Source organism: Cnephaeus nilssonii, assembly GCF_951640355.1.
Source record: "Cnephaeus nilssonii genome assembly, chromosome: 4".
NCBI lineage: Eukaryota > Metazoa > Chordata > Mammalia > Chiroptera > Vespertilionidae > Cnephaeus > Cnephaeus nilssonii.
In genome coordinates, this window is record NC_137075.1 from 36625092 (window position 1) to 36637243 (window position 12152).

The following is a 12152-nucleotide window of genomic DNA, read 5'->3' on the forward strand; positions in this document are numbered from 1 at the left end:
CTGGCCTATGAAATCTGTCACTGAAAGGAATGATAGCGTATTGTTTTTATGAGATGACAAATTCTTTTCTTCTCACTTTATCAGTTATCCCACTATAGTCACATTATTGTTTCAAAATAATTGAAAGATGAAGCATGAGGGAAAATTGGGTATAGAGTCAGAGGTATTAGAAGTAATGTTGCAAATATAGCACCTTCCGCAGGCACAGTTGGTGAAAGACCGGAATTCAATGCTACGACTGACCAGCATTGGCTCTGATGAGGATGAAGAGACAGAAACCTATCAGGAGAAGGTGCACATGACTTGGACAAAAGACAAGTACATGGCATCCCGGGGGCAAAGGGCCAAGTCAATGGAAGGATTCCAGGACCTGCTTAACATGCGTCCGTAAGTTGTCCAGCTCACAAGCTTATCACATAACAGTATCCTAATCAGGGCCACAGATGCGCTTTTGCCAGGATACACAAGATGGAATCTGTTCATCTTACCCCAAATGCAGCCATCTCTCTGTTGTTTGCCTGTTCATACCAGCTACCAATTAACACTGTACACAAGGTAACCATCCTTCTTCTTTATACCGTGTTCCTGGTATAAACAAGCAAACATAGAATGAGAAAACCCAAGGTGTTAATATTATAAGGAAGTCATTTTGTTCATTACATCATTCATACTCAAAGCAAAAAAGCTCTATATCTCAAGTTTAAGGTTGTTGATGATATGCCTCGTTTTCTGTTTGCCTTAACCACCTCTCTGTCTCCCCACCTTCTTCCCCTTTCCCTCTGCAGGGACCAGTCCAATGTGAGGCGGATGCATACAGCAGTGAAGCTCAATGAGGTCATAGTTAACAAGTCCCATGAAGCAAAGTTGGTTTTGTTGAATATGCCAGGGCCACCCCGAAATCCTGAGGGTGATGAAAACTGTATCCTTTCCTGGAGTGGAACTACCAGTAGGGAAAATATTAGTTTGCTTTTATTTTTATATTTTTATTGATTTCAGAGAGGAAGGAGATAGAAACATCAATGATCAGAATCATTGATTGGCTGCTTCCTGCTTGCCCACCACTGGGGACAGAGCCCGGAAACCCAAGCATATGCCCTGACTGGAAATCAAACCATGACCTCCTGAGCCACACTGGCCAGGCTTAGCTTGCTTTTTAGATGTGACTACTTGGCCAGAGTGACTGTTCCTGCCAAAATTTTCCTCTTGAAGATGGAGACTTTTAAAAGTCTTATTAGACAAGGAATCTTACAAAGCAGTGAGATTAATCTTCTTTTAAGGAGTTAGGGTTATAATATGTTCTCTCTGAACCCTAAAGAGACTTTTTTTAGGTGCTATATTTGCAACATTACTTCTAATATTGTGTATGGAACCCTTTCTGACAATCCCAGAGACAGAATACCATATCCTTTCTCCTTTTCAAGCCTCTTTTTTTTGGGTGCCATTAGGGGAGAAGCAGCTGAAGTGGACCCTCCTCTGAGGGGGAAAAAGAGATAAAGGAAAAAAACAGGAATTTTTTGAGACGGCTTCAGCACTGCAATGGTGACGCCTGGCCCATTCCCACCAGTAGCATTAAGGAAGAGATTTTTTTAAAAGGAAAAAAGAGCTGGCAGAAAGATTCTACTTGGGTAACTTCACTGAGAAAATGTGTGTTCTCTCTAGAAATCTTAACGAGCTGCCCTGTTGTGGCTTTTCCTTTTTTGGCTTATTTTGCTACATAATATATTACACATTACTTGTGTGTTTTTCCTATTTTTAAAAAATATTTAGAAAAAAAAATCTAACAAGTGGAAAAGTCTTGTATTATATATGCAAAGGGATTAGATCCTTTTATTAATTCACAGGGTGAAATTGAATTACAAAGTAGTCTTCCAATTCTGAGTATGCAATAATTAACACAAGCATGTTGATTTTTTTAGCTTTCTAATCAGATAAACTCTGATTATCATGGTACAGGTTGTAAAGTGTGCTCTTCTTCTGCCTTTGTCTCCTTGACAAATTCTGAAGACATGGAGTTCCTAGAAGTGCTCACCGAGGGACTAGAGCGAGTCCTCCTTGTCCGAGGTGGTGGCAGTGAAGTGATCACCATTTATTCGTAATTTCCTCCTGAATGACTGCTTGGCTTTGTTTCCTAAAAGGCTTCTATCCTCCATGAGTGCCAGCTCTTTACTACCAGTCCTACCAACTAGAGGCCTGTGTCCTATACACATCATCTGAATGAATGCTTGACAAGCTGAGCCTCAAGTACTTGTGCAAAAATGTAACAACAGTTCTGCTCTTTGCTCCCATATGATCTGCCCCCCTTATAGAAGCAAATATTCCCTCAACATTAGGAAAATGATAATTACTAAAGCCATGGCTATACCAGTTGAAGGCAAGTTACAATTAACAAGCTAACCAATAAAATGAATTGTCAGAAGGCATACCAGAAATGCAACTGAAGACAAAAAGCAAGTACATCCAGCATTAAAGATGAGTCTCAGAAGTCATGGTTCAACAGAGAAAAAAAGTCGTCATTCTAAGGAATTCATGGCCAAGTGTATGAGGACCTAATATCCCGGTGAAGATAACCTATGGCAAGCCAAGATGAAAACCTTTTTTAGCTAATTTTCTTGAGTGTATCCACTGCTCTGCAGGGTACTGATATACAAAATCTGAAATATGGCTGCAGCTTCTACTTCGTCCTCCAAAACAAGATTTCCCCAAAAAAGTAGTGTATGTACACATACTGGGTTGTTGAATATTTCAGCTGCTTGTTTTCAGACCCCACTCTGTGATTAAGATTGTAACGTAGGCAGTGTTAACATGGAAAGTTTTAAACAGTAGAGTAAAAATTATTTCTTTCAGGTTCTTTTCAAATGGCCAAATTAAGGAAATTCTAAGATAGCTATTAAGATTTACTGAAATATAATCTGGTTACCTATGTGACATGGGCAAACATACAAGCTATTTTCTCAGAAATACAGATAATGATGTACACTGACCAATAGGTTCACCTTTCCTTCTCTTTTATGTCCTCTGGGTTAGCAGACACAGGTCAGAAATCATAGGAACAAACACTAGGAAGCTTGGCTAAAATTCTTTCCTAAAAGGTTTCTATCTTTTCAAGGGGAAATCCAGCAATGGAATTCGAAGTTCTAGAGCCGTATTCCTACAATAGTGCCAAAGTTACTGAGATGCTGCTCCTCGCTTACCTAGTTCACTAAGGTGGCATACATTGGCATTGGCCTAGTCAAGTAACTTCTTTCACTAAGAAACCTGTGGACTCATTTCTAAAGCCATAGAGAAGACCTGAGGCACTCAACCAAATGCCAAGTATGCGCATTTCCTTTCCATTTTAATTCTTCATTCTGACTGCAGAAACGTGGCTCTAAACTAGGAGACTGTCCAAGCCAGTGGTCTTCTGCCGTTTCAGTTTTGCTTTAGAAGCTTTACGTATGTTATGGAAATACGTATGCAAGCTTAGCTTATTGGTAATTTACTGATCACAAAAACACGTTTTTCAAGCATAACAAAATTATTCTGTCTGACTAAATGGTAATTTCAAATATATGAGGATAGGTTATTTAGAAAAACTGTCTGCCTATACTTGTGGCTTTAGAATTTCACTTTATTGATCAATAGTGGCACTTTTTTGATTACCCATTAGGATATGGAGCAAGCTGACCTAGGTACCAGCAGACTATTCATTTGACCTTTACAGGGAAAACCCTTCAGTATGACTTAAAAAAAATTGAGTCATTTCAATGTATTCCTTTTTCTTTTCTTTCAACCTTCAGGCCCAGTGATGGTAGCAAAGCAGACAGAATTTTTGTCTTTTATTCTGCTCCTTCCTGCAGAGGGTAGAAGCATTTACTGCTTCCACTGCAACACTCCATTGTTTAGTTGAGTCCAGCAGTAGGACAGGTTCCCAAGACTCAAAATATTGAAGATCTATGATCTAAAAGTCTGCCGGTCCAGGAATTCCTCTACATTTACACACACCTTCTGGCCAAAGTGATATTTATATATATTTCCATATAGAAAAAATATGGGCAGAAGTTAAGGTTAGTTTTAAAAGCATTTTGTGGTTAGAACTCTATAAGAATCTTTTAAAGGGATAAGGGAATTCATGGCTATTAATATAGCCACCACTTCAGCCCCTAAATACAAAATCATTGTTACGTGGGAAAATGGTTATTAGGCCAGATTTAAACTCATCTCTATCTAGAGCATTTCATGTCTCTGTGTTGCTTATGTTGTTTGTCTACAAAGTATCTTCTCTTTAATCACTGCAAATCAAGCAATACCGAAAACTTAACGAGAATGCACCTTAGGGGAAGGGGTTTTGTTTCAAGAAGGAAGAGAAAGAAAAGACCTCCTCCTGCCTTTTGAATAAGATCCAACTTTTAAGTCTTAGCTATGACTTTACCAGGGCAGGTTATGATAACATACATTTTCCAATTGCTGGCCCTCTGCCTTCTATAGCTTTCTTAAAAGCTGAAGTTTGAACTGCAGCATCTGCTTGACAGGTACCTGGTTCCTCTTGGCAGGGGAAAGATGCCTACTTTGTAACTTCCATTGCCTCAGATTCCTGTGGCCCCAACGATTCCTCCAATCCTCATTCCCCCTAAATGTATTAAAAATCCATTGTGGATATTAAAGTAGCAATTTACTGTAAGCATATTTATGTCTTTTTTTGGTCTGGTTTATTTTTCTTTTCATCATGTATAATCAGGATCCAGCATTAGTTTCTTACACCTTCCACAAGTGTCTCCAACAGAAGTTTTATGTCCCAGCTTATGTTAAATAGAAGTGAAATATTAAGGAAAACAGATTTAATAGAAACCTATATAATTTTTTAAAGCATTGTTCTTGACCATTTAATTTATTGAAAGGAGATGCTGCTGTGGTTCTTGGTTTAGCAGCAACTATTCTTTTGTTTACATAGTTATGGTTTTATTTGTTGTTTTGCTCTATACTGAAAACATAAATAAAGTTTTCTACATTATTTTCAGTCAAGGGTTGTGGCACAGTTTCTTTGTGTTTGTAGTGATATATACATTATCTTTCTAGGATGTCTGGAAAAAAGGGTGCTTTCGGTTCTTTTCAGCACGAGTGATGTTAGGGGTGAATATGCTGAGGAGTCGTCACTGGGGGTAAAGAAGGTTGTAAATAAGATCCAAATACATAATCACCAGGTGCTTCTTTCTCAGGTTCACAAAAGCAGTCCACCACCACTGAACTCCATCCTCTGAAACAAGAAAGAATAGGTGAGTGGGAATGAGCGCTGAAATAACTTCCTGAATCAAGTACTTAATACTTTAATCACAAGTTATTTTATCCTTAAAAAATAACTTCCAGACTCCTAATGGATCTTATTTCTTAAGAAATGAGCTCTAGCCCTGGCTGGCATTGCTCAGTGATTAGAGTATGAGCCCCACACACCGAAGGGTTTAATTCCCGGTCAAGGGCACGTACCTAGGTTGCAAGTTCAATCCCTGGCCCAGGTCGGGGCACATGCAGGAGGCAACCTATCAATGTGTCTCTCTCACATCAATGTTTTTCTCTCTCTGTGTCTCTCTCTCTTTCTCCCCCCCGCCCCCCATCCATCCTCCCTTTCATTCTCTCTTGGGTGAGGATTAAAAAGGAAATGCACTCTACCAATTTTAATCCCCTACATCAAATGGATCAGCTATTTACTGTCCGTTACAACTGGCCCCAAAGTTAACTTTTCTTCTGCCTTACCTCAGGAGGTTCAATGAAGGCTAACCAGTCTGATGCATGTGTAGGCAACAGTCCCATGGACTGGCACTTATAAACAGCCAATGCCAAACCCATGAGATTTCCAATGAGATACACCAAACCCTGAAGGAACTTCTGGCTTGAACTTTCTAGCATCTTGAAAGCTGTTGGGATAACAAAGTGCCAAAACAAACTTTTTTAAAATTATGAATCAGGCACATTAATTAAGATATAAATAATACACACCAGCCCACAGTGAAATAGCAAATAGAACTATTAAGGTGAACAAAATCCATGATAAGCTCTGTTTTCCCTCCATGTCACCACCACTACCATCACTGTCCTGCACACCCTCTCTGCTACTAGCCAAAAGCCATGCAAAGATTTCCAATATGGGTTTTGCCTAAGAATTTACCTTTAAATCTTAAAACTTTTGTAAGGGTTATTAGTTTAAGAATACTTACTGGCTGAAATGGCCATAAGTGCCTGAATGGGTCGCCAAGCCATCATACACACCATCATAGTAGGAAAGATGGAGATAGTGTTGCCTGCCATGTACATGATGAAGAGGTTCATGGGAATCTGTTTGAGGGGACCCAAGGCAATGTCCCAACAGCGCTAAAACAAAGACACAATTTTAACCTCTGAGCACTACCCTCAGTCCCACATTTATTGTATCACTGATGTTAAAGTCAATGAACACAATTTTCAATTTTGTGCATCTGACTGAGCTGACACCTCAATTTCACCACCTCTGGCCGCCACCACATCACCATAGGAAGCCTGCTCTTCCACTAAAGATAAGGCATCCTCATTATGTGTCATGTTTTTCCCTATAGGTTTTTCAGTAACTCAAAGAACTCAAGTTATACAAAGCATGTTCTTTGATTACCATGCACTCAACCTAGAATTCAATAACAAATAGATAACCAAAAATCCATTGAGTTGAAATTAACAAATGTACTCTAAATAATTCATGAATCAAAGAAATTATAATGGAAAATATAAATATTTTTTAACTGATCAAAATACATTTTAACACCTGTGGAACATAGCTAGAACTCTGAGAAATTTATAGCTTTAAATACAGATTAGAACACTAAAAATAAAGTAAGCATCTATTTCAATAAGTTAGAAAAAGAACAAATGAAAAGGAAGAAAATGAGAGTAGTAATTAGTGAGATTGACGTTAAATCAAGCCAACGGTTGTTTTTTTAAAAAATGAATAACATCATACTGGTGAGCCTGATGAAGAAAAAAGGATGGAAGATAAATATTCAACATCAGGAATGAAAAAGGGACATCTCTATAGGTTTTGCAGATATTACAGTGATCATACTATGAATTTTAGGAAACGGTACAATTCCTAAAGAAAAAAAAAATACAATTTACCTAAATGGTATAAGAAATTGTAAATACAAATAATCCCATAACTGTTTTAAGAAACTGAATCTGTAACTAAGCCCGTCAGATGGTTTTCCTTGGCAAATTTCAAACATTATAGGAAAAAATAAAGCCAATCTTATACAAACTTAGAGAATAAAAATGAACACTCTACAACTCATTACATAGTACCTCATAAATACCAAAACCTGACAAGGACATTATGAGAAAAGTTTATAGACCACTATCAGTCATGAACATAAATGCAAAAATCCTAAGCAAAATATTAACAAAGCAAATCTAGCTATATAAAAATAATATACCACTATCCACTTGTATTTACTCACATTAAAAGAATAAATGCCCATACTTGTAAATAAAGTTTCCCAATGTGTCATTTACATAGATCATTTGTAAGCTTAAATATCAAATCATCCATACAACAGAACTAAAGAAGTATTCTATGATAATCTACCTTTAAAATCATGCCATGTTAATATTTTTACTATCATGTATTATGTTACAATTTGATACCAAGATGAAAAATGATATTTATCAAGAAAAAAATTGAGAATAGCCGTCATTTTCATGTTGTGAAAATCACTGGAATTTCATGAAACAAAGATCACTTAGTATTGAATAGCAAGGCTGAGAGGAAAGAAAGTACAGGCACTGTTCTAGGCACTTGGGAGACAAAAACCTGGAGCTTACAACAATGAAAAGATAGGTAGTAAAATAAGTAAACTGTATCATGTATATGAATGACACGGAGACATGTAAAGTGGGAAACAGGATAGGGAGTGCCATGAGGGTAGGCTTCATTGAGATAAGAGAGCAAGCCACAAAGGTGCTGGGGGAAGAGTATTCCAGGAGAGGGAAAACAAGTACAAAAATCCTTGGATGGGAGCTTGCCTGGCATATTTAAGGAGCAGCAAGGAGGCTAATCTGACTAGACGGCAGTGAACAGAGGGGAAAGTGGTAGCCCTGGACCGGTGGCTCGGTTGGAGAGTTGTCCCATATACCAAAGGGTTTTGGGTTCGATCCCAGGTTGGGACACCTATGGGAGGCAGTCCATCAATGTTTTTCTCTCCCATTGATGTTCCTGTTTTTTTCTCTCTCTCTCCCTCATTCTCTCTCTCTAAAAATCAATAAAAACATGTCCTTGGTTGAGGATTAAAAAATAAAATTAGCTTTGGCCAGTGTGGCTCAGTTGGTTGGATGTCATCTGGTGCACTGAAAGGTTGCCAGTTCCATCCCGGTCAGGGCACATGCCTGGGTTTCAGGCTTGATTCCCAGTAGGAGGCGTACAGGAGGCAGCCTATTGATGTTTCCCTCTCACATCGATGTTTCTCTCCCTCTTCCTTACTCTCTCTAAAAATTAATTTAAAAATAATAAATAAAATAAATAAAGGGGAATGTGATAGGAGATGTTACAAGGGGCTTAGTCAATGTAGAGTTAGGTAGAACTTTACAGAGACTTTTGCTTTTACAATAAGTGAAATGAGTTACAGAAGAGTTTTAACAGGAATGATCTGACTCATGTTTTAAAAGGATCATTGTACTGGATGCTGTGCTGGGAATAGACTACAGGGGTAAGTAGTGAAACCAATTAGAAATCTGTGGCAGAGAGGGGCACAAGGACTCTTTTGGAGATGAAGAAAATGTTCTTTCAAGATAGTCGTGGTTTCAAGTGGTATACCACTATTAAAGCTCATCAGATTGTACTCCTTAAAAATCAGTGGTTCTCGACAGGGGGCAATTTACCTCCCTGGAGACATTTGGTAATGGTGGAGACATTCTGGTTGTCCCAACTGGGGAAGGGCACTTTTAGCATCTAATAGGCAGAGGCCAGGGATTCTGTTAAACATCCTACAATGCACATACCGCTCCCACAATAATGAAGACATCTGGGTGAAGGATGGTAGTGGCTATGATCAGGATGATAGGTGAAAGTAATAAGCAGTAGTAAGATTTTGAATCTATTTTGAAGATAAAGCCAACAATATCCTGACAGGTTATGTGGTGTAAGGAAATTAGGGTACAAAAGGATGACTTCAACTGAAAGGCATTGCCACCAATAAATAATTTTCAACCTACTTTCGTATGCCTGAGGTTCTAAATGTCTTTTCTTTCTCCAATTCTTAAGCACTTTTGGGGCTGATATGTAAACTACTGTTAACACTAATCTCAAGCAGTTGAGCTACCAAAATATTCAGGATAAGGCCCATTTACAGTAAGATATTCATGTGCTGCCTGGGAGAGAAGAGTGGGTGGGTAGGTCAGGACTAGCCCAAAAACTATGGTGACATCTATACCTCTGTACCTTCTCCACCAGGATCCGGTCCGTCTCTTGCACGCTGGTGTCCGGCACTTGCTTGTCCAAGTAACCAACTGGGTACAGCGAGTCTCCTTGACCACCGCCCCGGTCACTTCGGCCCCTAAAGAAGCAAATCAAGAAACAGGCTGCTCAACCACCAGGCATGGCTCAGTGGTTGAGCGCCGAACCTATGAACCAGAAGGTCAGGGTTGGATTCTGGTCAGGGCCCAGGCCCAGGTGGTGGGCTTGATCCCCAGTAGGGGGCCTGCAGGAGGCAGCCAATCAATGATTCTCTCATTGATGTTTCTTTCTCTCTATCCCTCTCCCTTCCTCTCTAAAATCAATAAAAATATTTAAAAAGAAAAAAGAACGAAACTAAAGCTGCGGACTCCCACATTTCCTGTTCTACTACTCATAGGAGTTAAGATCTTCAGGTGCACCTACCCAGATTACGTCAATCCCTCCTGTAGGTTCGTCAGATCCCTGCCTACTGGGAAGACTGAACTATGCATCCTTTGGGCACAAAAACCTCCACGGCTTCTCCGCCGGCTGCCCAGGAGTCGTCTTGGTGCCACCCATCCAGTCCAGGTCCCATGCCTCGGGGGCAGTTCTGGGGGCAAGGCCCTTCGCCCAGGCTCCTCACCTGCTGCCTCCTCCAGGCCCGCTCAGCTCAATGGCCCACTTGAAGCGCCGGCCTCGGTTGGCCACCAGGCTCCCCTGGGCCGTCATGGCAAAGGACGCCTACTAACGCCGCGAACTTGTTCTGTCCGAGGCGGCCCACGGAGCCTCAGGACCCCCAGCGTCCGCGACGTCTGGTCCCGGTCCGCAAGCCCACTTCCGGCGCGTGAGTATAACGTCACTTCCGGGGGCGGGGCGCAGAGGTGGAAGCAGCAAGCATAGCAGGTGAGAAAAGCTGCCAGAATTTAACTCTTCCTAAAGCGACTCCGGGCGCCCCTCCTTTTTGAAGAGGCCTGTTGTGGGTTGGCTGACCCCGAGGCGCACTTTCCGGGGCAGAGGGGAGGTCCGTACGGACTCTGCTTTAGGAGTTGAAGCCAAGAAAAGGTTTTCAGTTCCTCCGCTCTCCCGGAAAGGACGAGATTCTGAGCTCGCTTTAAATCCCGGTTTCACCGCGGATTGTGTGACCTTGAGTTATTTAGTAGCTTCCGAATACTGGATGTCCACTGTGTTCCTGGGACTTGGTGTTGATTATTTCACGTAAGTCTCACAGGAACCCTGGGAGGTAGAGAGTGGTATCCCCGTTCTGCACCAAAGCTAGGAGCCAGTGGGCGTGGGAAGGCTCGCGGGCTCGAGATTCAGATGGCCTCCTTTGGGATCCTGGCTTCATTACTTACTTTTGTGACCTTGGGCAAGTAAAATTGTTTATATTGCAAACCTCTTCGTATGTAAAAGTTGAATGATGTACCTATTTTCAAAGTTTGTTGTGAGGTTAAGTGGTGTGCTCGGCACATGCCCATGATGTGCTTTTTAATGTCATTAAATAATCTACAACATTATTTGTACTGAGTGGGTTTTGTGTTCAGTTGTACACCTATAGCATAATTTAACCTATTATTGGATACTTAAGTTGTTTTCTGTTTTATTTTTCCCTTTTATAACCCATGTTGCTGTGAACATCCTTGCACATCTTTCCTTATTTCCTTAAATTATTAGAACTACAATTGGTAGATCAGAGTCTGCACATTTTAAAGGAATTTTCATTTAAAACGCCCGCTTTTAAAAAATTACATTAATTTATATACCAGCCCTAGCTGGTTTGATTCAGTGGATAGAGCGTGGGCCTGTGGACTGAAGGGTCCGGGTTTGATTCCGGTCAAGGGCACATGCCCCGGTTGTGGGTTCGGGTTGTGGGCTCGATCCCCAGTGGGGGCGTTCAGGAGGCAGATGATCGATGATTCTCATCATTGATGTTTCTATCTATCGCTCCCTCTCTCTTCCTCTCTGAAATCAATAAAATAATATATTGTTTTTAAAAAATAAAGTAACTAATATAAAACTGAGTATACTATAATTACATTGTGTAAAATAAAGAGTAAAAATTAGAAGGGAGGGAGTACATAAAAATGTTATATATTGTATTCTGGTAATAATTTTGTGCAATATTGTCTGATTTTCAAGCTATTCTTGTCTTATTCTTTTTTAAAAAAATATTTTTTTTATTGATTTCAGAGAGGAAGGGAGAGGGAGAGTCAGGTAGACATGTCAATGATGAGAACCATTGATCAGCTGCCTCCTGCACGCCCCCTACTGGGGATCGAGCCCACAACCCCGGCATGTGCCCTTGACCGGAATCAAACCTGGGACCCTTCAGTCCAAAGGCCCACACTCTATTCACTGAGCCAAACCAGCTAGGGCTCTTGTCTTATTTAGTACCGTAAATTAATGAACACTTTAAAACATTGTTAGTCACTTGAATCATATATTCCTTCCCTTTTAAAGTACTCCCCTACATGTCCTAACCAGTTTGGCCAAGTGGATAGCGCATTGGCCCCGGGGACTGAAGGGTTCTGGGTTTGATTCCAGCCAGGGCATGTACCTTGGTTGTGGGCTCCATCCCCAGCAGGGGGCATGCAGAATGCAGCTGATCAACTCTCGTCGATGTTTCTAACTCTGTATCCCTCACTCTTCCTCTCTGTAAAATCAATAAAAATAAATTTTAAAATAATAATGAAGTTCTCTCCTACAGCCCAAGCCGTTCCTCCTCTTTCCCCCC

At 40.5% G+C, this 12152-nt stretch overlaps 2 protein-coding genes across 7 annotated transcripts in view; one reads left to right on the forward strand and one right to left on the reverse strand.

The window, feature by feature from the left end:
• SLC12A6 (solute carrier family 12 member 6) overlaps positions 1-2145 on the forward strand; it is a 103157-nt gene extending 101012 nt beyond the window's left edge. For 2 of the 4 annotated variants that reach the window (XM_079768274.1, XM_079768276.1), the window contains exons 23-25: positions 191-387; positions 786-919; positions 2005-2145. In XM_079768274.1, coding sequence (XP_079624400.1) covers positions 191-387; positions 786-919; positions 2005-2096 — 423 coding nt within the window. In that variant the 3' untranslated portion in view covers positions 2097-2145. The remainder of the gene's footprint in view (positions 1-190; positions 388-785; positions 920-2004) is intronic. The other 2 variants (XM_079768275.1, XM_079768277.1) reach the window with 1 other exon arrangement.
• Positions 2146-5091: 2946 nt separating this feature from the next.
• Positions 5092-10266, reverse strand: EMC4 (ER membrane protein complex subunit 4; the record flags this gene model as incomplete). 3 transcript variants are annotated; one of them, XM_079768319.1, is made up of 5 exons in its annotated part: positions 10065-10266; positions 9428-9542; positions 6186-6339; positions 5725-5885; positions 5092-5230 (listed from the first exon to the last, which is right to left on the reverse strand). In XM_079768319.1, exons 1-5 carry the CDS (start codon positions 10148-10150, stop codon positions 5195-5197), a joined length of 552 nt encoding a protein of 183 aa, XP_079624445.1. In that variant the 5' UTR covers positions 10151-10266. The 3 variants fall into 3 exon arrangements, with proteins under 3 accessions (XP_079624445.1, XP_079624446.1, XP_079624447.1); XM_079768320.1 differs by lacking the exon at positions 10065-10266 and having other exon boundaries at positions 9420-9542; XM_079768321.1 differs by lacking the exon at positions 5725-5885 and having other exon boundaries at positions 5127-5230.
• Between the last annotated feature and the right edge of the window lie 1886 nt (positions 10267-12152).